The 24838-nt window shown below is 45.1% G+C and overlaps 1 protein-coding gene across 2 annotated transcripts in view; it reads left to right on the forward strand.

Annotated features, from left to right (window-relative positions):
* The first annotated feature begins 10094 nt into the window (after positions 1 to 10094).
* Positions 10095 to 24838, forward strand: part of LOC130273044 (macrophage mannose receptor 1-like) — a 227650-nt gene continuing 212906 nt past the window's right edge. The window contains exon 1 of one of the 2 annotated variants that reach the window (XM_056519204.1): positions 10095 to 10142. In XM_056519204.1, coding sequence (XP_056375179.1) covers positions 10133 to 10142 — 10 coding nt within the window. In that variant the 5' untranslated portion in view covers positions 10095 to 10132. Of the gene's footprint in view, positions 10143 to 15340; positions 15421 to 24838 lie in introns of those variants that run through there. The other variant, XM_056519205.1, reaches the window with a different exon arrangement.

Below are 24838 nucleotides of genomic sequence, written 5' to 3' on the forward strand. Positions count from 1 at the left end.
TGCAACAGCTGGAGGCACACTGGTCGGAAAATACTCAGTTAGGTTCTGTTACCTAACTGAGTATTTTCCAACCAGTGTGCCTCCAGCAGTTGCAAAAGTACAACTCCCAGCATGCACGGTCATTCAGTACATGCTGGGAGTTGTAGTTTTGCAACAGCTGGAGGCACACTGGTTGGAAAATACTGAGTTCGGTAACAGAACCTAACTGAAGGTTTTCCAACCAGTGTGCCTCCAGCTGTTGCAAAAGTACAACTTCTCAGTCAGTACATGCTGGGAGTTGTAGTTTTGAAACAGCTGGAGGTTTGCCCCCCCCATGTGAATGTACACGGTACATTCACACGGGCAGGTTTACAGTAAGTTTCCTGCTTCAAGTTTGGGCTGCGTCAAATTTTTTGCCGCAGCGCAAACTCCTAGCGGGAAACTCACCATAACACGCCAGTGCTAATGTACCCTAAAAACACTACACTACACTAACACATAATAAAGGGTAAAACACTACATATACACCCCCTTACACTGTCCCCCCCCCCCCCCAATAAAAATGAAAAACGTATTGTACGGCAGTGTTTCCAAAACGGAGCCTCCAGCTGCTGCAAAACAACAACTCCCAGCATTTCTGGACAGCCACTGACTGTCCAGGCTTGCTGGGAGTTTAGCAACAGCTGGTGGCACCTTGTTTGGGAATCACTGGCGTAGAATACCCCTATGTCCACCCCTATGCAATCCGTAATTTAGTCCTCAAATGTGCATGGCGCTCTCTCACTTCAGAGCCCTGTCGTATTTCAAGTAAACAGTGTTGAGCCACATATGGGGTATTTCCGTACTCGGGAGAAATTGCACTACAAATTTTGGGGGGCTTTTTCTCCATTTTTCTCCTGGTGTTGCCCCATACATATTTTCACAAGCAGTAAAAGGGGAAAAAGACACCCAAAATTTGTAAAGCAATTTCTCCTGAGTATGGAAATACCCCATATGTGGGAGTAAAATGCTCTGCGAGCGCACAACACGGCTCAGGAGTGAGAGCGCACCATGTACATTTGAGGCCTAAATTGGTGATTTGCATAGGGGTGGCTGATTTTACAGCGGTTCTGACATAAACACAAAAACATAAATACCCACATGTGACCCCATTTTGGAAACTACACCCCTCACTGAACGTGACAAGGGGTATAGTGAGCCTTAACACCCCACAGGTGTTTGACGAATTTTCATTGAATTTGGATGGGAAAATGAAAAAAAAAAAGTTTTCACTAAAATGCTAGTGTTACCCTAAATTTTTCATTTTCAGAAGGGAAAATAGGAAAAAAGCCCCCCAAAATGTGTAGCCCCATTTCTTCTGAGTAAGACCATAACCCATATGTGGATGTAAAGTGCTCTGCTGGCGCACTACAATGCTCAGAAGAGAAGAAGGAGAGCCATTGGGATTTTGAAGAGAAAATGTGTCCGGAATTGAAGGCCACTTGTGTTTACAAAACCCCCATAGTGTCAGAACAATGGACCCCCCCCACATGTGACCCCATTTTGTAAACTACACCCCTCACGTAATGTAATAAGGGGTACAGTGAGCATTTACGCCCCACAGGTGTCTGACAGATTTTTGGAACAGTGGTCCGTGAAAATGAAAAATTTTATTTTTCATTTGCACAGCCCACTGTTCCAAAGATCTGTCAAACGCCAGTGGGGTGTAAATACTCACTGCAACCCTTTTTAAATTCTGTGAGGGGTGTAGTTTCCAAATGGGGTCACATGTGGGGGGTCCACTGTTCTGATACCACGGGAGCTTTGTAAATAAACATGGCCCCTGACTTCCATTCCAAACAAATTATCTTTCCAAAAGCTCAATGACGCTCCTTATCTTCTGAGCATTGTAGTGCGTAAGCAGAGCATTTTACATTCTAACATGGGGTATTTCCATACTCAGAAGAGATGGGGTTACAAATTTTGGGGGGCATTTTCTCCCATTACCTTTTGTAAAAATGGTAAATTTGGGGGAAAAAACTGCACTTTAGTGAAAACATTTTTTTTTCATTCACACATCCGAATTTAACGAAAAGTCGTCAAACACCTGTAAGGTGTTAAGGCTTACTGGACCCCTTGTTACGTGCCTCGAGGGGTGTAGTTTCCAAAATAGTGTGCCATGTGGGGTTTTCTGCTGTTCTGGCACCATAGGGGCTTCCTAAATGTGACATGCCCCCCAAAAACAATTTCTGCAAAATTCACTCTCCAAAATCCCATTCTTGCTCCTTCCCTTCTGAGCCCTCTACTGTGCCCGCCGAACACTTGACATGAACATATAAGGTATTTCCGTAATTGAGAGAAATTGAGTTACAAATTTTGGGGGGCTTTTTCTCCTATTACCACTTGTAAACATTCAAAAACTGGGTCTACAAGAACATACGAGTGTAAAAAAATGAAGATTTTGAATTTTCTCCCTTCACTTATGCTGCTATTCCTGTAAAACACCTAAAGGGTTAACAAACTTACTGAATGTCATTTTGGATACTTTGAGGGCTGCAGTTTTTATAATTGGGTCATTTGTGAGGTATTTCTAATTTGAAGGCCCTTCAAATCCACTTCAAAACAGAACTGGTCCCTGAAAAATTCCAATTTTGAAAATTTTGCGAAAAATTTGAAAATTGCTGCTGAACTTTGAAGCCCCCTGATGTCTTCCAAAAGTAAAAACTTGTCAACTTTATGATGGAAACATAAAGTAGACATATTGTATATGTGAATCAATATATAAAAATTTTTTGGAATGTCTATTTTCCTTACAAGCAGAGAGCTTCAAAGTTATAAAAATGCAAATTTTCCAATTTTTCATCACATTTTTGAATTTTTCACCGGGAAATGGGAAAAAGGGGAAAAGTATTGACAAAAATTTACCACTACCATAAAGTAGAATATGTCATGAAAAAACTATCTCGGAATCAAATGTATAAGTAAAAGCATCCCAGAGTTATTAATGCTTAAAGTGAAGGGGTCAGATTTGCAAAAAATGCTCCCATCCATAGGGTCATAATGGGGTCCGTCCCCAAGGGGTTAATGTATCTGTCTGTGCTTTTTATTCGCTGGTGTAAGAAGTTAAAGAGGCATTCCTTAGACCCTGAAGTGCTGAGGTCTGGAATGCCTCCTCGCTCCTCCTCCCATCCCTAGCCCTTTTTGATTGACAGTCAGCTGGAAGCACAGTTTGTATATACAGTGCAAAAATTTGATTTGAAAGCAGAGCTTGGCTTCCAGCTGACTGTCAATCAAGAAGAGACAGAGATGGGAGGGGGGAGTGAGGCGGTGCTCCAGACCTCAGCAGTCAGCACTTTAGGGGCTGAGGAACCCCTCTTTAACTCTTTAGAACATCAAATATAAACAGTTTTCTGTGTTATGGGAGCACCGACAGATATATGAAAGGCTCCATGTGTCTCCTTGTCCTAACAACATCTAACAGGGTCAACAGTTTGGAATGTGAATCGCAGCTGATAATATTTTTTTCTGATCTGATAAATGCCCCAGAATGAAATAGGAATGAATTAAGATTGACACCAAACCAGATAAATAATAATTTTGGAGAATTAGCAGTGACAAGGATTTGCTAATCTTTACATAAACTGTATACTGACGTATGCAGAGAGGTTGCTTCACTAATTCTTTACAATATACCAATTCCTTAGAAGATCTCCAGCTGTGATTTTTATTAGATCATCTATTTTCTATTGAAAAAATAGCAGATGTGTACATGCAATGCTATTTTGCAACTCTCTATAACCCCTTAGGAACACAGCCCATTTTCACTAGAGATGAGCGAACTTACAGTAAATTTGATTCGTCACGAACTTCTCGGCTCGGCAGTTGATGACTTATCCTGCATAAATTAGTTCAGCCTTCAGGTGCTCCGGTGGGCTGGAAAAGGTGGATACATTCCTAGGAAAGAGTCTCCTAGGACTGTATCCACCTTTTCCAGCCCACCGGAGCACCGGAAAGCTGAACTAATTTATGCAGGAAAACTCTTCTAGTGCCTAGCCGAGAAGTTTGTGACGAATCGAATTTACTGTATGTTCGCTCATCTCTAATTTTCACCTTCAAGGGGTATTCCAGGATAAAACGTTTTATATATATATATATCAACTGGCTCCAGGAAGTTAAACAGATTTGTAAATTACTTCTATTAAAAAAATCTTAATCCTTTCAGTACTTATGAGCTTCTGAAGTTAAGTTGTTCTTTTCTGACACGTGTCTCGGGAAACGCCCAAACGCCCAGTTTAGAAGAGGTTTGCTATGGGGATTTGCTTCTAAACTGGGCGTTTCCCGAGACACGTGTCATCAGAGAGCACTTAGACAGAAAAGAACTACCTTAACTTCAGAAGCTCATAAGTACTGAAAGGATTAAGATTTTTTAATAGAAGTAATTTACAAATCTGTTTAACTTTCTGGAGCCAGTTGATATATATAAAAAAGTTTTTTCCTGGAATACCCCTTTCAGGACTCAGCCCTTTTTTTGCTAATCTGACCTCTGTCACTTTAAGCATTAATAACTCTGGGATGCTTTAACTTATGAATTTGATTCCGAGAAAGTTTTTTCGTTACATATTCTACTTTACCTTAGTGGTCAATTTTCGTCATTACTTGCATCCTTTCTTGGTGAAAAAATCCCAAAATGTCATCAAAATTTTTTAACATTTTGTATTTTTCTAACTTTGAAACTCTCTGCTTGTAAGGAAAATGGATATTCCAAATAAATTATATATTGATTCACAAATACAATATGTCTACTTTATGTTGGCATCATAAAGTATACATATTTTTACTTTTTGAAGACAATAGAGGGCTTCAAAGTATAGCAGAAATTTTCAAAATTTTCATGAAAATTTCAAAATCTGTATTTTTCAGGGACTCAAAGGATAGGGGATAAGATGTCTGATCACAGGGGTCCCCGCTGCTGGGGCCCCCCTGCGATCCCTCCTGTAGCCCCCCCGAGTCATCAGCTCTCCAGAGCTACAGTACATTTGCTCCATGGCTGATGACTAACGATACAGGGATCGGAGGTTTGTGATGTCATTGCTCCGCCCCCTCATTGCGTTACGTCCCGCCCCCTTAATGCAAGTCTATAGACTTGCAATTCAGGGGGTGGGGCACAACATCACGAGGGGCGGAGCCATAATGTCATGAACCGGCCGGCCCCTGTCATCAGCCACGGAGCAAACTTAGCTCCGGAGACCTGATGACTCGGGGGGCTACAGGAAGGATCGCAAGGGTCCCCAGCAGCAGGACCCCTGTGATCAGACATCTTATCCCCTATCCTTGGATAGGGGATAAGATGTCTAGGGTCAGAGTACCCCTTTAAGTTTGAAGTGGATTTGAGGGGCCTTTCTGTGAGAAATACCCCATAAATTACCCCATTATAGAAACTAAACCCCTCAAAGTATTCAAAATGACATTCAGAAAGTTTGTTTACCCTTTAGGTGTTTCACAAGAATAGCAGCAAAGTGGAGGAGAAAAATCAAAATCTGCATTTTTTACACTAACATGTCCTTGTTTCATTTTAAAAGTGGCATAAGGAGAAGAAGCACTCAAAAATGTGTAGCCCAATTTCTCTCGAGTATGGAAATACCTCATATGTTGACATAAACAGCTCTGCGGGCTCATTACATGGCTCAAGAGGGAAAGAGCAACTGTGGGATTTTTGGAAACAAATTTTGCTGTCATGATTTTTGGGGGTCATGTTGCATTTAGGAAGCCCCCATGGTGCCAGCACAGCAAAAAAAAAAAAAAAAACACATGACACACTATTTTGCAAACTATACCCCTCAAGGAACGTAACAATATAGTGACAATATAGTGACGTAGTAACGTATAGTGAGCCTTAACACCTCACAGGTGTTTGATGACTTTGTGTTGAATTTGGAAGTGAAAATGGAAAATTAGATTTTTAACACTAAAATTATGGTGTTACTCCAATTTTTTCTTTTTCACAAGGGGTTATAGGAGAAAATGGACCCCAAAATTTGAAGCATAATTTCTCCCAATTAAAAAAAATGACACATATGTGGACGTTAAGTGCTCTTATGGCGCACAACAGGTCTCAGGACAGACATTGGACTTTTGGAGAGAGAATTTTGCTGCAATTGAAGTCTGGGCCATGTGCTTTTACAAACCTCCCATGAAGCCAGAACAGCAGAAACCCCCCACATGTGACACCATTTTGGAAACTACTTACATCTCACAGGTTTTTTGAACAGTGGGCCGTAAAAGTGAAAAATTAGATTTTTCGCACTATATTGATAGTGTTTTCCCAAATGTTTCATTTTCACATGGGTAATAGGGCAAAAGGCCCTCAAATTTTGTAGTGCATTTCACCTGAGAAAGAAAATACCCCTTATATTGATATAAAGTGCTCTGCGGGCGCACTGCAGTACTCAGAATAGAAGGAGTGCCATTGGGCTTTTGGAATGAAAAGTTTGTTGGAATTGAAGTCGGGGGCCATGTGCGTTTACAAAGCCCCCATTGTGCAAGAACGGCAGTAACCCCTCACATGAGACACCATTTTAGAAACTACACCCCTCAAGGAATGTAACAAGGGTTATATTGAGAAAAGAGTTTTTTTTTTTTTTTTTTTCGGGGGGGGGGGGGGGGGGGGGGGGGTTAGGTTTTAAACTTGGGAGACAAAGTACTCTGGACTGGTACTTTGAAGTTGAATTTGGGGGAATTAAAATTAGGGAAAAGGAATATAAATTTAGTCCTCCATGGAGGTGTGATACTTCCTGAAGCAATTTTTAATGTAGAGGCCCGGATGATCGGGCAAGTGTCACAGTGATGGTGGTGTCCTTTCGAATCCCCCTCCTGTGACATACACTGCATTTTTTGGGGGGGATCGCCCCTTCATTTCAGTGTGGGGGACATCACCTGGAAAGTGTTGGCCGGGGACGATCTGGGCGACAACAGTTCCAGAGGTGCTCTTACCCGCTCTTTGGCAGTCACCAAAGATGAGGGCCTTTAGAACATACTCTTGGAACTGCAGGTATGTCCTGTGTTGCCAGCGTACTGGGACAGTACAAAAGAGTTATACATCACAACCTGTACCATGTAGACTGCAAATTTTTTGTACCATGCCCGTGTTTTCCGCATGGCATTATATGGCTTGAGGACTTGATCAGAAAGATCAACTCCCCCCATATGCCGATTGTAGTCCAGAATACAATTGGGCTTGAGGACCGGTCCCACGGTACCTCGCACAGAGACAGGGGTGCTGCCTTTCCCATGGATTGTGGACAGCATAAGGAAATCCCTCTTGTCCTTATACCAGACCAGCAACAGGTTTCATGGGAAAAGGCACGGGACTCACCCTGGGGGAAAGGAGTCTGCAGGAGATAGGAAGGAAGGCCTCTTTGATTCTTCCGGACTGTCCCACAAGCAACCGTGGATCTGCCGGCGAGGGATGTGAAGAGAGGGATACAAGTGTGAAAGTTATCCATGTAAAGGTAGTAACCTTTATCTAGCAATGGGTGTAAAAGGCCCCAAAGATTTTCCCGCTAACACCCAGAGTGGAGAGAACATTCTGGGGGTTCAAAACGGGAATCTCATCCTTCATGCACTATAAACTTGCAAGTGTACTATGAGGTACTCTTGCAAAGTTTATACATCTTCACGCCATACTGCACTCCCCTTAAATCTGATGAGAGACTCATCAATAGCGACCTCCCTTCCAGGGACATAGGCCTCCCAAAATTTGGCCCCAAAGTGATTGATGACTGGCCTGATTTTATACAGACATGCCGCATTATCAGCATAATGCAAACAGTTCTGAATGGCCTCGAACCGGGGACGGGGTCTGGTAGAGGACATCCCCACTCCAGTACTGCCTGACCTTTGGGTTTTTAACTAGGCCCATATGCAGCACGAGGCCCCAAAAGGTCCTCATTTCGGCTGCAGTGACTGGGAACCAGCCACTGGCCTAGCTAAGAAGGAGCCCGGGTTTGCGGTGACAAACTTTTGGGCGTACAGGTCCCTCTGGTCAACCATCAGATTGACAAAGTCGTCACTGAAAAAAAAAAAATAGTCCATTTCAGTGAACCTGACTATGTCAATCTTGATTCCTGAGTCGCCAACAAACTCAGGAATCACGGGCTCGTGGTCCGCTGGCTCAGTATAGACAAGTTCACAGGTACCAGGCACCAGTAAACTTGGCTGGGGGGCTTGACTAGTATGAGCGCCATGGGTACTCATACCAGCATGGGGCACAGGGTCAGGAGCAGAGGAGGTTTGCTGCCTCTCATGGCGGCGTCTTCACTGCCTTGATGGCTCATCATCAGAAGATGATGAGTAGGACGCGGAAGAAATAAGGAAGCTGGGGTCTTCTTCGTCCTCTGTGGCGCTTTCAGTGTCGGAGGCAAGTATGGCATATGCCTCATCAACTGAAAACACCCTGCGGGCCATTTCCCTACTCTAATGAGGATGGGTGTGTGTGTGTGTGGGGAAAACTTTATTTGTGTATGTGCTGCGTGTGGTGTGGTGCGATAATACCTTCCTAACCCGCCTAAACCCTACCCAACCTAACTAAACCCGCCCTAACAAAAAAAAATATAAACAGGGAACATTTTTCCAATTACCCCTTGTGAAAATGAAAAATTTAAGATAACACCAGCATTTTAGTGAATAAATACAAATTTTTCCTTTTCATATCCAACTTTAACGAAAATTCTTCAAACACCTATGGGGTGTTAAGGCTCACTATACCCTTTGTTATGTTCCGTGAGGGGTGTAGTTTCCAAAATGGGGTCACATGTGAGTGTTTTTTTTTTTTTTTGTCAGAACCGCTGTAACGATCAGCCACCTTTGTGCAAATCACCTCAAATGTACATGGTGCGCTCTCACTCCTGAGACCTGCTGTACTCAGGAGAAATTGTGTTACAAATTTGGGGGGGTCACTCTGTGTAGGGGTGTGTATATGTAATGATTTACCCTTTATTTTATGTAGCTGTAGATTAGTGTAGTGTTTTTAGGGTACATTCACACGGGTGGGGGTTTACAGCGTTTCCCACTGGGAGTTTGAGCTGCAGCGGAAAATTTGCTGCATCTCAAACTTGCAGCGAGTAACTCACTGTAAACCCCTGCCCGTGTGAATGTACCCTGTACATTCATATGGGGGGGGGGGGGGGGGCGGGACAAACCTCCAGATGTTGCATAACTACAACTCACAGCATGCCCTTTGGCTGTCCATGCATGCTGGGGGTTGTAGTTATGTAATAGCTGGAGGCACACTGGTTGTAAAACACAGAGTTTGTTACTTAACTCAGTGTTTCCCAACCAGTGTGCCTCCAGCTCCTGCTGACACCTCTGACTGTGTCAGGAATTGTCCGGAGCAGGAGAGGTTTGGTATGGGAATTTGCTCCTACTCTGGACAATTCCTGACACAGACAGAGGTGTCAGCAGAGAGCACTGTGGTCAGACTGGAAAGAACTGCCCAACTTCCTGTGGAGCATACAGCAGCTGATGAGTACTGGAAGGATTGCAATTTTTAAATAGAAGTAATTTACACGTTTGTTTAACTTTCTTGAGCCAGTTGATATGGAAAAAAAATAGTTTTCCGTTGCAGTACCCCTTTAAGGCCCCTTTCACACTACCATTATGCTCCTGTAAAAACTACCGTCCTGAACTCCTGTCAGAAAGTCCATAAAACGTCCGTCAAAAAATCCCATTAATGTCGATGGGATTTTTTTTTAACCATCATTTAGCATCAATTATGTCCCATTATGACAGTACATGTACAAATTTTTGTCTCGTCAAAAATAACGGTGGAATAACGGATGTTAAAATTTTAACATTGACGTCCATGGCTGACAGACGTTCAAACATCCGATAGCTCCCGTTATTTTCACCTTCTGGTATGATCCGCTATTGCTACTGGGAATGATTAGTATGGCATCCCAACCAAAAGGGGTTAAAACGGACATAAAATAACGGATGAAATAACGGGTGATAACAGATGGAACATGTCTGTTATTTGACAGAATACCCGTTATAATAACGGACATTGGTCATCAGTCAGTATCCGTTATGTTCAGTTATTTTGTCTATTTTTTCATGACCTCTTTCAAAATGCAGGAACATGACATCAGTGTGAAAGAAGCCTAAGAAAACAACTTGAATGCGGCATGGTAAGCTTTTTTCTGTGGTCAAGGATTTATAAATTGCGACTTTTAAAAAAATGTTGCATTTTTTTTGCACAAACACTTTAACCCCTTAAAGGGGTACTCCGCCCCTGGCATCTTATCCCCTATCCAAAGGATAGGGGATAAGATGTTAGATCGCCGCGGTTCCGCTTCCGGGGACTCCGGGGATCGCTGCTGCAGAATTTTTGGAATTTTTGGAATTTTTCAGGGACCAGTTCAGTTTAAAGTGGATTTAAGGAGCCTTCATATTAGAAATACTCCATAATGGACCCCATTATGAAAACTGCACCCCTCAAAGTATTCAAAATGACATTCAGAAAGTTTGTTAACCCTTTAGGTGTTTCACAGGAATAGCAACAAAATGAAGGGAAAAAACGTTAAAATCTTCATTTTCCACACTCGAATATTCTTGAAGACCCCTTTTTTTAATTTTTACAAGGGGTAAAAGGAGAAAAAGCCCCCCTACATTTTTAACCCAATTTTGCTTGAGTAAGGAAATATCTCATATGTGGATGTAAAGTGCTCTGTGGGTGCACTACAGGGCTTAGAAGGAAAGGAGCGACAATAGGATTTTGGAGAGTGAATTTTGCTGAAATGTTGTTGATTTTTTTTGGGGGGGGGGAGGGTATGTCGCATTTAGAAAGCCCCTATGGTCCCAGAACAGCAAAAAAAAAAAACACATGGCACACTATTTTGGAAACTATACCCCTCAGGGCACGTTACAAGGGGTATAGTAAGCCTTAACACCTCACAGGTGTTTTGCGACTTTTCATTTTTATTTTTCACTAAAAGGCAGTTTTTCCCCCCCAAATTTACCATTTTTACCAGAGGTAATAGTAGAAAATTCCCCCAAATCTGTAACCCCATTTTTTCATAGTATGGAAATACCCCATGTGTGGACGTAAACAGTGCTTTAACTGGGCCGGAACACGGCGGTACTCAGTACCGCCACTTCCAAAAATGGCTCTGGAGAGTACCAGCACCTCTCCGTGCGCCCAGAACGTGGGTTTCTCGTACCGGAACGCAGCCCCAGCAAGTCTGTCGCTATACCGTTCAGCAGGCAGCTCGCCCTCCCGCTCCTTTTTGTGCCCCGCCCCGCTCCGGCTCACCTTCAGTTGGTCCAGGATTTGTATTTCAGCGCGTCCCTGCCGTCACATGACCATCATGACGTTCTGACGCTGGCCCTAGAGCGTGACGTGATGTGTCACGTGATGGTACGCGGCTCACAGGATTACCGCGCGCGGCGTTTAGTGCTGACTGCTGAGTGAGTGAATGTTATTTCAACCTGCCTACTGGGTCTGGGGGGAGGGGAGGGGGTTAATCTGGGGCATCGTATTACCTTCCTACAGGGGGGGAGAGGGGGTAAATTTGGGGCGTACTATCTTCCTACAGGGAGGGAGAGGGGGTTAATCTGGGGGGTATTCTATTCCTACAGGGGGGGAGAGGGGGTTAATCTGGGGGTACTACCTTTCTACAGGGGGGTTAATCTGGGGGTACTACTTTCCTACTGGGGGGAGGGGGTTAATCTGGGGGTACTACCTGCCTACTGGGGGAGGGGGTTAATTTGGGCCCCCCCAGTAGGCAGGTAGTACCCCTAGATCAACCCTCTCCCCCCCCAGTAGGAAAGTAGTACCCCTAGATTAACCCCCTCCCTCCAGCAGGCATGTAGTACCCCAGATTAACCCCTCCCCCCAGTAGGAAGGTAGCACCCCCAGATGAACCCCCCTCCTGGGTTAATCTGGGGGTACTACATGCCTGCTGGAGGGAGGGGGTTAATCTGGGGGTACTACCTGCCTATGGGGGGGAGGGGGTTAATCTGGGGCCCCGAGTAGGCAGGTAGTACCCCCAGATTAACCCTCTCCCCCACGGTAGGATGGTAGTACCCCCAGATCAACCCCCCCCCCCCCCAGTAAGAAGGTAGTACCCTCAAATTAACATCCTCTCCCCCCCAGTAAGAAGGTAGTACCCTCAAATTAAACCCCTCTTCCCGTCAGTAGTAAGGTAGCACCCCCAGATGCTGGGAGCATTCATGTCTATTTTGCTTTTGTGGGGAACTATACTGCACCTAATGTGGGGGAACTATACTGCACCTAATGTAGGGGAACTATACTGCACCTAATGTGGGGGAACTGTACTGCACCTAATGTGGGGGAACTATACTGCACCTAATGTGGGGGACTATACTGCACCTAATGTGGGGGAACTGTACTGCACCTAATGTGGGGGAACTGTACTGCACCTAATGTGGGGGAACTGTACTGCACCTAATGTGGGGAGAACTATATTGCACCTAATGTGGGGAGAACTATACTGCTCCTAATGTGGGGAACTGTACTGCACCTAATGTGGGGGAACCATACTGCTCCTAATGTGGGGAACAGGTTTATGTTTTACTGTTCTATGGTTAGTATGTTATGTTTTATAATTTATTTTATGTACATTTTGTACAACATTTTTTCAATACCCTTTTGCACATTTTATTTATGTTCAGTAGCTCTTTCTAAGGGTACTTTCTAAGGGTATTTTCATGTTCAGTACTGGGGGGGTGGCAAGGGGTGGGGGTTGCGGCGAGCTGGGGGGGGGGGGGAGCACCGACACTTAATAGAGTACCGACACCTCTTTTGGCCCACTTAAAGCACTGGACGTAAAGGAATCTGCAGGTGCACTACAGGGATCAGAAGAGAAAGAGCCACATTTGGCTTTTTGAAGGCAAATTTTGCTGAAATGGTTTTGGGGGGCAGTTCCCATTTAGGAAGCCCCTATGGTGCCACAACAGCAAAAAAACAAAACAAAAAAAAAAACACATGGCACACTATTTGGGAAACAACACCCCTCAAGGAATCTAACAAGGGGTACAGTGACCCCTAACACCCCACAGGTGTTTGATAAATTTGACAGTGACAGCACTACAGGGCTCAGAAGTGAAGGAGCACCATTGGGCTTTTGGAGAGAGAATTTGGTTGGATTAGTCGAAGGCCATGTGCGTTTACAAAGCCCCCATGGTGCCAGAACAGTGGACACCCCCCCCCCCACATCTGACCCCCTTTTCAAACTACACCCCTCACAGAATTTAATAAGGGGTGCAGGGAGTATTTACACCGCACTGGTGTTTGACAGATCTTTGGAACAGTGGGCTGTGCAAATGAAAAATAAAATTTTCGATTTTCACGGACCACTGTTCCAAAAATCTGTGGGTGTAAATGCTCACTGCACTCGTTATTACATTACATGAGGGGTGTAGTTTCCAAAATGGGGTCACATATGGGGGTGGGGGTCCATTGTTCTGGCACTATGGGGACTTTGTAAACACACATGGCCTTCAATTCCGGACACATTCTCTCTCCAAAAGCCCAATGGCGCTCCTTCTCTTCTGAGCACTGTAGTTCGCCCGCAGAGCACTTTACATCCACATATGGGGTATTTCCATACTCAGAAGAAATGTGGTTACAAATTTTGGGGGGCTGTTTTCCTATTTTCCTTTGTGAAAATTAAAACATTTTGGGTAACTCAAGCATTTTAGTGAAAAATTTTTTTTCACTTTCATATCCAACGTTAACGAAAATTTTTAAAACACCTGTGGGGTGTTAAGGCTCGCTATACCCCTTGTTACATTCCATGAGTAGTTTCCAAAATGAGGTCACATGTTGTTATTTATTTTTTGGCATTTATTTCAGAACCGCTGTAAAAGCAGTCACCCGTGTGCAATTTACCAATTTAGGCCTCAAATGTACATGGCGCTCTCTCTCACTGCTGAGCCCACAGAGCATTTTACGTCCACATATGGGGTACTTCCATCCTCAGGAGAAATTACATTACAAATTTTGAGGGTCTTTTTTCCTTTTACCTCTTGTGAAAATGAAAAGTATGGGGCAACACCAGCATGTTAGTGTAAGCATTTTTTACAATAACATGTTGGCGTAGAACCCAATTCTACCTTTTCATAACGGGTAAAAGGAGAAAAAGCCCCCCAAAATTTGTTAGGCAATTTCTTCCAAGTACAGAAATACTCCATATGTGGCACTAAACAGTTGCCTTGAAATACGACAGGGCCCCGAAGTGAGAGTGCGCCAAGCGCATTTTAGACCTCGATTAGGGATTTGCATAGGGACGGACCGGGATGCTAGCATTACACTTGCCATCCAATAACAAAAATACCCTATCATAGTGTTTCCCAAACAGGGTGCCTCCAGCTGTTGCAAAACTCCCAGCATGCCTGGACAGTCAATGACTATGCGACAATACTGGGAGTTGTTGTTTTGCAACAGCTGAAGGCTCCATTTTTTAAACAGTGCCGTAGGAGACATTTTTCATTTTTATTGGGGTTGTGGGGGGGGGGTGTAACTGTGTATGGGTATGTGTATCTATAGTGTGTATATTGTAGTGTAGTGTTTTTAGGGTACATTCACACAGCGGGGGTTCAGAGCAAGTTTCCCGCTGAGAGTTTGAGCCGCATCTCAAACTTGCAGCAGGAGACTCTCACTGTAAACCCCTGCCCGTGTGAATGTACCCTGTTTCAAAACTACAACTTCCAGCATGCCCTTTAGCTGTCCGTGCATGCTGAGAGTTGTAGTTATGCAACAGCTGCAGGCACACTGGTTGCAAAACACAGTTTGTAACATAACTCAGTGTTTCACAACCAGTGTTCCTCCAGCTGTTGCATAACTACAACTCTTAGCATAGACGGACAGCCAAAGGGCATGCTGGGAGTTGTAGTTTTGAAACAGCTGGAGGCACACTGGTTGCGAAACACTGAGTTAAGTAAAAAAAAAATTGTGTTTCCCAACCAGTGTATCTCCAGCTGCTGCAAAACTACAACTCTCAGCATGCACGGAAAGCCAAAGGGCATGCTTGCAGTTGTAGTTATGCAACAGCTGGAGGCACACTACTACAACTCCCTGCATTCCCTTTGGCTGTCCGTGTATGCTGAGAGTTGTGGTTGTTCAACAGCTGGAGGCACACTTTTTTCATTAAAAAATAATGTGCTTCCAGCTGTTGCATAACTATAACTCCGAGAATGCACAGACAGCCAAAGGGCATGTTGGGAGTTGTAGTTGTGCCTCCAGCTGTTGCATAACTACAACTTCCAGCATGCCCTTTGGCTGTGCATGCTGGGAGTTGTTGCTAAGCAACAGCAGGAGGCTAACAGGCCTCAGCTCCTGCTGTATCCTGCTGCCTCCGCTGCTTCTGTTGCTGCGCCTGCCGCTGCCGTCACCGCTCCTGCTGCTGCCACTGCCTGAAGGGAACCCGGCCGACCTCCGGAGAGGTAAGCAAGGCCCTGATCGCCGCCTCAATCACCAGTGATCACCGCCCAGCAGGACAGTGATTGGTCAGTCTATCCGACCGATCACGTGATCGTGAGGCACCAGTGCCACCTAACTCCTGCTATCACCCTTTTTCCCGGGTCATCGGAGACCTGATTGACCTGGAATCGCCGCTAATCACCGGTCTGAAGCACCTCAGGACCCCACCAGCCATGTGATTTCAGCAGGCATCCCATTCCGTTCATAGCCCGGTTACCGAAAGTGAACGGAAACATCCAGGGTGTACATGTACGCCCTTTGTCCTTAAGTCCCAAGATGCAAGGGCGTACCAGTACGCCCTTAGTCCTGGAGAGGTTAAGTATATTTTACTATATTTACAGAAAAACTGTCAGCAGAGTCACCGGCACTAAGCAGTACTGGTCAGGGTCGGACTGGCCTACCGGGATACCGGGAAAATTCCAGGTAGGCCGCTCACCCTGGGGCCGGCAGTGGCCGGCAGTGGCTGGCCTCTGCTCAGTCACCTGAACCATTCTTGTAGATTGGAGTGCGGCCGGGTCGCCCATGCACACTAGCATACAAGGGCCTGATACTAGTGTCAGGACCTTGTATGCACCGGCCGCAGAGTGGCGGAATTGGGAGCTATAAGCTCCCGGCCCCGCCACTCACTCCACTCACCTGTTCCGAGGAGGCCGCGCAGGATGTCTGCTGCATCCAGTGGCGGAATGGGAGGGGGGGGGGGAAGGGGCAACGGGCAATTGGGGCAACTATAGCATGGTGGAGCGGGAGCTGTCAGCTGTCCCGCTCCACCACTCCGTCACCTTTCTCACACGCTGCGGGCTGCGGCTGCTCCGTTCTTGAAGTGTCAGTGACAGCCGCAGGGACGCCACCCACGGCAGGCCGGCATGATGACATCGCCTCTGAGAGACCATTGTATGTTGAAATGATCGTATGACGGTGCCATCGTAGGTCGGGGGGGTCACTGTATACATATATATATAAAATGTTAGCGCCATGAGATTTTGCCACCGCTGCACTATTTGCTGCACTAGGGTTGGGCCTTTGGTAGACCTAGTGACAGATAGTGACAGATGCACCACTGTATTTCACATATATTTAAAAAAAGACTATACATATACACATACATACATACATACAATGCATACATACTCACTCACACATATATCATACATGTGTATATAGATACCTGCATTACACACACGTACAGCACACTATACTTGAATACATGTAACAGATAAACTATTTACATCACACATGTACATCTACACATTACATCTACTTACCTTTATTGAAGGCTGGCTGGCTGCATTAAATACTTTCGGGAGCTGCTAGATGTCCATGCCTCTTGGTGCCTGTAGACTATCCTCATCATCATCAGCTGACAGGCAGCTAAACTGTGCGACAACTAACAGCAGCAGGAGGAGGAAGAGGAGACGGGGGGGGGGGGGGGGGCTGTTTAAGCAGCCTCTCACTGCCAGCACTATGTAAATGAACTCTGCAGCAAAGCTCAACCTTGGATGCTGCTGGCTGCATGGCTACACTGCTTACCCCAGCTACAAACACTATAGCAGCCGCAAGGGTCTCTCTGGAGGATGGGGGCCCTGGGCAATGGCCCAGTTTGCCATGCCCTAACGCCGGCCCTGATTGGTAATATTGGTCAGTATACAGGATTTAGTCAGTAACTAGTGTTGAGCGGCATAGGCCATATTCGAATTTGCGATATTTCGCAAATATATGGATGAATATTTGTCATATATTCACTAAATTCGCATATTTGTAATATTCGCGATTTATTTTCGCATATGCGAAAAACTTGCATATGCGAAAATTTGCTTATGCGAAAATTAGCATATAAAAAATTAGCATCAGCAAACATTCGCATATGCGAAGATTAGCATATGCAAATTTTCGCATATGCGAAAATTCACACGCCAGTCTCACACAGTAGTATTAGAGCCTTCTTTACACCACACAAGCTGGAAGCAGAGAGGGGTGATCACTGTGATGTGTACTGTGAAAAAAAATAAGAAAATTTGCAATTGCGAATATATAGTGCTATATTCGGGAATATAATTCGCATTGCGAATACTCGCGAGCAATACTATCGGTAACAGTATGGTGGTAATATGTATGGTGATAATATTCCTCCTTTTATACTGGTATTTTTGGTAAAATTAGTCTCAGTATACAGGATTTGGTCAGTAACAGTATGGTGGTAATATGCATAGTGATAGTATTTGCTTCTTGTATACTGGTATTATTGATAATATTTTTCTCAGTATACACGATTTTCATATACAATGCTCCAGTTCCTCCAAAGAACCTTTTTCAAGTGTCTTTTACGCTACGGATGAACCACCGACAGCAGTCACACAAGCGAGCTCTCTGCTATAGCTGGGTAGCTCTATGTGTCCGCTTGTGACTGCCGATGGGAAATCTGCTGGTACATGCGGACACACAGAGCTACCCAACCACAGCAGGGAGCTCACTTTTATGACTGCTGTCAGTGCATCAGCAGCATGAAATACGCCACTGTAATGGAGTGTTGCACCATCTTACTTTTTGATTTTGTGAACTGTGATTGGGCCTTGGACGCTGGCACCATTTAATTGAAACATTTGGCGAAGTAGTGCTGTATTTCTTCTGTGATATATATATATATATACAGATTAAAGCAGAAGTCTCATATAGTAAATTTTTTCCATAATGCCCAAGCTGCCTGCAAATAAAACAATAAGGAGGACTCACCTGCCAGCAAAATGCCTGTGTGCCCCGCAGCCGTTTGCTGGCACAATGCTGTGGGGCTGGTATGTAGTATTTTTAAGGGCTGGTTTTTATCCCCAGTCTGGAACTGTTTTACTACAATACAACTTTTTTTTAATTAAAACTGACCTTAGTTAGGTTTAGAAATTAAGATACAGTATATGGATAGAGAAGTACATAAATAGTAGGCGTAAACGTTTAGAATATAATGTAAAGAAACTCATGTTGGATGTAAATGATACATAATTGATGCTGATTTTCTCTTCAATTACATTTACCGTATTTTTCGCCCTATAGGACGCACCGGCATATAAGACGCACCCAATTTTAAAGGTGCAAAATCTAGAAAAAAAAAGATTCTGAACCCAACAGTGATCTTCAACCTGCGGACCTCCAGATGTTGCAAAACTACAACTCTCAGCATGCCCGGACAGCCGTTGGCTGTCCGGGCATGCTGGGAGTTGTAGTTTTGCAACATCTGGAGGTCCGCAGGTTGAAGACCACTGGTATAGGAGGTAATACTCACCTGTCCCTGCCGCTCCGGACCCGTCACCGCTCGTCACCGCTGCCCTGGATGTCGCCCCATCGCTGTCGCCGCGTCCCCGTGGTGTCCCCGACGCTCCGGACGTATTCTTCCCTGGGATCCTCGCTCTCCTTCGCCGTCATCACGTCGCTACACGCGCCGCTCCTATTGGATGACAATCGTGATGACATCGAAGGAGAGCGCCGGCCATGCAGGGGATCCCGGCACGGAGCAGACACCGAGGAGGCAGGTAAGGTCCCTCCCGATGCATCCGGTTTAGTGTCACTTTCCCTTCAGACGCGGCGGTCAGCTTTGATCGCCGCGTCTGAAGGGTTAATACAGGGCATCACCGCGATCGGTGATGTCCTGTATTAGCCGCGGGTCCCGGCCGTTGATGGCCGCAGGGACCGCCGCGATAGGTGTGTGTATTCGCCGTATAAGACGCATGGGATAGGGACCCCCACACCCCCCACCAATAACCCTTTTACAAGTATTATATAAATAAGACAAACAGACTTTTGGAAGAAAGGCCACGGCCGTTTATTGAGGTTAATTAAATAATAAATAAATAATTTAATAAACCTTTAATAAATAAATAAATAATTTAATAACTACCATCAAGAAATGACTTTTATAACCCAAATTATAAACACCATAAACATCAGCTGTCCACCCAGAGGAATCTGGGTGACACCCCCACTGCTAATGTGACAAACTGTCCACCTTGTAGGTGACAACCTCAAAAACAGCCGTGACAAGGGAGGGAGGGTGGGCGAGCTGGTACCTCTTCTTCTTCTTTCAGCAGACTGAACTCACCCCCGAACTGGCCGGGTATATATCGCCCTCAGGATTCCCGCCGTAGGAGAGGTCACCAATCAGGAAGAGATCCCAGCTCCCAGTCTGCCCAGCAACAGCCGGCCCTGCAAGAGAACTCAGCACCACAGTAAGTAAGTGTTAACTCCTAAGGTGCCAATAACTTAAATACAGGATTACTAACCCTGCCTGACCTGAACTGAGGGGGGGGGGGGGGGGGAATGGGGGCCCATCCCATGTGGCCCTTACGTTATCCTCCAGGGCCCTTGACATGGGATAGGGACCCCCACACCCCCCACCAATAACCCTTTTACAAGTATTATATAAATAAGACAAACAGACTTTTGGAAGAAAGGCCACGGCCGTTTATTGAGGTTAATTAAATAATAAATAAATAATTTAATAAACCTTTAATAAATAAATAAATAATTTAATAACTACCATCAAGAAATGACTTTTATAACCCGAATTATAAACACCATAAACATCAGCTGTCCACCCAGAGGAATCTGGGTGACACCCCCACAAAAGCATGCAAACAGCATGCTTACCCCAAAACCGTGGCCTTTTCAACCATACTTTGCAGACCTAAATTTAAAATATCCGAACCAATCTGCGACAAATGAACCCCATCCTCCCAATACAGCCCAGGCACAAAACCCTCTAAATCAGTATGCCTATAAGAAAAACCACTCACATTTTTCATGAAATTCTCCATACTTCTGTTCAGACGTCTACGGATTTTCTCCAGAAATCTAACATTTCTAGCTGACCATGTCAGCCTCGGTATAATTTCAGAAAAAACAAGAACAGTGGAAGGGAAACATTCATGTAAAGCAAACATTGAAAAAGAAAAGAGGTGTTAAACTTGCCAACATCGTTGCCGCCAGCATGCACTATAAGTATATCAGGAGTAGGCCAAAAGGCAGCTTTGGTTATACATGTATCAAACAGCTCTACCCATTTCAAACCCCTTTTACCTCCCCAGAAAACACAGACCTTATTGTTTGGCATATTTAAGTTTAAACCGCCAGATCTAACTGCAGCCCGCTTCTTTGCCCAATGGACGAATGAATGTCCAATCACCCAGACAATTCTGATAGGCTCATCTGAAAGAGAGAGTACTAGTTAATCAGCAGTTCTGGGCGAATGTATATTTTATATCTATTGGATTTCCATCTACCGATATTCATAATTTGGTCGCCAGAAAAACCAGCCAAGGCCGCCTCAGTCGCAGCCCCAATCCTAAAAGAATGGGGGCTGATCCTAAGGGTACCAACACCTAACTCATTACAGCATTTTTTAAGCACATATTTAAATTGGAATGATGTTAAAGGGGAACCATCAGAGTGAGCGAAAAAAGGGGCAGAACCCAACACCTGAGAGCCACAAACCGACATAAATCTCCTGACTAAACCTACTGGACATAACTCGTTACCTGGTAATTCAAAAATCTGTAAAGACTTACCATGACCCATAAGATCATTTTTTGACTTTCTTATGAATAAATTGACAAATGAACTACCCACAGAAACATCCGCAATACGAAGCGGAGAACTAGAAGACCTATTAGCTGCAGTGAACTCGCTAATCCTAAGTGCACAAAAAAATGATATCACAAATGCCGTCTGGAATAGAAGTGACTCAAACCCATCGGTACACACCTTGGGACAGGCACGGAACAGCTTCATCAACAAATTAAAGTCAATGGGGCGCCTCTGGTCCTTTACTGCGGAAGACAAACGATAACCTTTCAAAGCTTGCTTGATCTGATACAGAGAGCTAATCGGGCGAAGCCCCAACCACCTCTGAAAAAACGAAATGCCTGCAAAAATGTTAGAAATGTAACTGGGAGAAAGCTTCTTAACCAATAAACTCTCAAGAAAAACCAGGGAGCTAGAAACCTCAGCACTGGGAACAGAAAAATTATTGGACACACAAAAAGAACACCATTCCGACCATGACTTACAATAATCCTTATACGTTTTTGCAGAGACAGAACCTCTAACATATTGCTGTATCAGTCCCATACTATGTTCCAGAGGTGAGGCGGACAAGGAAGGCCCTCCTGCTGTGCATCCGGACACATCTTGTAAAACCTGGAAAACTTACCACGAGATAGTGCATCAGCAATACATTTAGTAGAGCCTTTGACATACACTGCTTTTAGCCAAATATTCAACTGTAAACATAGTAACACTAAATGACGCAAGAGTTTTATAACAGGGTCGGACTTAGAGGATAAACAATTGATAGCAAAAGCTACTCCCTTGTTATCTGTGTGTATGATTATGCGTCTGTTGCAGAATAACTGAGCCCAAATCACCAATGCTACTACCACCGGAAACAGCTCTAATAGAACAATATTAGTGGTCAAACCTGCATCTATCCATGACTCTGGCCATGCTTCAGCAGACCACTGGCCGTGAAAATACACCCCGAAACCAAATGACCCAGCTGCATCAGTAAAAACCCCCAATTCCGACCAACTAGCAAAATCCGCTTGCCAAACCGACGAACCATTGAAGTCGGTCAGAAACTCCGCCCATAAAGAAAGATCATCCTTAAGGGATCTGCCTAAACGAATATGATGGCTTGGGGATTTAATACCTCTAGTAGCTAGATACAGTCTCTTGGAAAATACTCTGCCCATTGGTATGACTTTAGAAGCAAAAACTAATAGACCAAGCAGTTTCTGAAGCTCCCTTAAAGTGACCTTCTTCCTAACCAAAAATTTTTCAATGTTGAGCAGCATGTCCCCAATTTTTTCTTGAGGTAAAGAAAAAATCATCCTGGTGGAATCAATCTGAACACCCAAAAAAGTTAGATTTCTACAAGGTAACACAGTTTTCTCCTCGGCCAGGGGAACACCAAACTCACAGCATAACTTAGTAAAAGTGTGAAATAGCAAATATATATCGCTCCTACCCATAGCACCCAAAAATAAAAAATCATCCAAATAATGCACCATTCCCCCCGCTGGACATAAACTTCTCACTGCCCACTCTATAAAGGATGCAAAGGCCTCAAAGTAAAAACAAGATAAGGAGAAACCCATTGGGAGAGATTTATCGAAATAATATTTATTCTCAAATTGAAACCCTAGAGAATTAAAGCCTGACTGCCTAACCGGGAGAAGTCTAAACGCTGATTTGATGTCAGCCTTAGCCAGCCACGCACCAGAACCCACCTTGCGGAGCTCCTCCAAGGCTGAGTCAAAAGAAGAATACTGTACTACAAACTCGCTAGCGTCAACTTCATCATTAAGCGATGACTTCTCAGGAAATGAAAGGTGATGAATCAGCCTAAATGTGCCAGGCTCCTTTTTGGGGACAATGCCCAAAGGGGACAGTCTAAAATTTCTAAAGGGAGGTGTATCAAAGGGACCTTCCACTCTCCCTTCCGAAATTTCTTTATTAATTTTTTCCCGTACCACCTCCTTGTGTTGTGTCACAGATTTCAAATTTTCCACCCAAGTACAACCAGAGCCAGTGAATTCAGGAACAAAAAATCCCAAAGAGAAGCCCTCTATTAGCAAATTAGCTTTCTGTGTGTCGGGGAATTTGTTTAGCAATGGTAACATGTTTTTGAGATTCACTGGCGTCAATGCTCTTTGATAATGTCTCCCTACTGGATGGCATGCTCTGGGTGGAGTTAATCTTTCTAAAGCACTTACTAACCGGGTGGTTGTTACCGCAGTGCGAGCATTCATGCTTATATTTACAGTTTGCCTGCCACCGACATTGACCTTCATTGAAGGCAAAACATGTTCCTTTGCGAAAAGTACTTTGACCGGTGGCAGGGAAACTGCGATTTCTTTGAGGCAACATCAGGTTCAACCACAAACCCACATCCTTCTGACCCCATTTCATATGCGGGTGTACCGAAATTTTCTGCCTAAACATCTCATCATAAGTGATCCAGGCCGATCCACCAAAATTTTTATAAGCTTCTAAGATATTATCCAAATGTTGGAACAAGCCAGAACACAACTGGGGTTTTTTCTCACCCATGACCGCCGCTAGAATACAAAAGGCCTGAACCCAATTATGAAACGTTTTGGCAAACGTCTGTCTACGTCTATCCTCTTCCTTCTCATCCTTCTTATTCTCAGACGTTTTATGGTCTTTAAAAGAGGGCAACAATGAGAATATGTCCACAAACTCTCCCCTCCAGATCTTCTCTTTAATATTAGTAGCGAGGTGAAAGCCTAATGGAGACAATTCACAAGTCAATGCCTCTTTCATGCATATACTAGGGACAGAAATAGAACTGGAGGGGAGAGTAGCAGACCGCTCAGCTAAAACCTGACTATCAGTCCCCGAGGGGGACCCACCCGCGGCCTCTGGTATACATAATTTATCAGTAACATCCCTTTGTTCTGAGCTAACCACACTAACCATGTTCTCATTATGTGGAACCGAGGATGGACCCCCCAGCCATGCCGAAGCAGCATGGCTAGGGGCCTTCTGGTTGGTAGCTGGCATGGCGGCTATCATATTAAACAATGCCGCCAGGCCCGCAAAAATACTATGCCCAGTAGCAGTAGTATGCCCCCCGGCAGCTAACCCCTGTGTGTCCGGTGTGTGAGCAGCATCGTACTCACCGGCGGATGCCCTCTGCGACGTGGAGGCGACTTCTTCACCCTTCCTCCTGGGGGAAGCAGACCTGGATAGATGGGCGGGCTGGGCGGGCGTCCTCTTGGCTGAAGTCCTGCTTGTGTTGACGGTCCTCGGCGGCGAAGCCCTCCTCTTTCCTCTGCTCACGCACCTGAGTGATCGGCGCAGCTGCTCCGGTGCTGTACTTGCCGGCGATGGTCTTCCGGTGGCGACTACCTCTGACGTCATTAGCTGGGCGACTTCCGGCTGAGGCCCCGCCTCCTCCGCGTCTCCGTGCAGACTTCCGGCCGGACATCGCGGGGCTGGAACTAACGGAGGAGATGCCGGAACTTCGCCCTCTTCGTATCCGGGCCCCAAGGGATCATTCAGGCAGCGGAGAAGCCAGTCCTCGCCGCCCGACCCCGAAGCCTTCTCCAGCAACCGCAAGTATAGCTCTTTTACAGCGGTGCTGGGGTCGGCAGGGGACTCTTCTGCTGGCTGGAACATCTTCTTTACTTTATCCGCGCAGGAACGAACCAGGAACGCGAGCTGGTACCTCTGCTTCTTCTTTCAGCAGACTGAACTCACCCCCGAACTGGCCGGGTATATATCGCCCTCAGGATTCCCGCCGTAGGAGAGGTCACCAATCAGGAAGAGATCCCAGCTCCCAGTCTGCCCAGCAACAGCCGGCCCTGCAAGAGAACT

This window comes from Hyla sarda, chromosome 5 (assembly GCF_029499605.1).
Source record: "Hyla sarda isolate aHylSar1 chromosome 5, aHylSar1.hap1, whole genome shotgun sequence".
Taxonomy (NCBI): Eukaryota; Metazoa; Chordata; class Amphibia; order Anura; family Hylidae; genus Hyla; species Hyla sarda.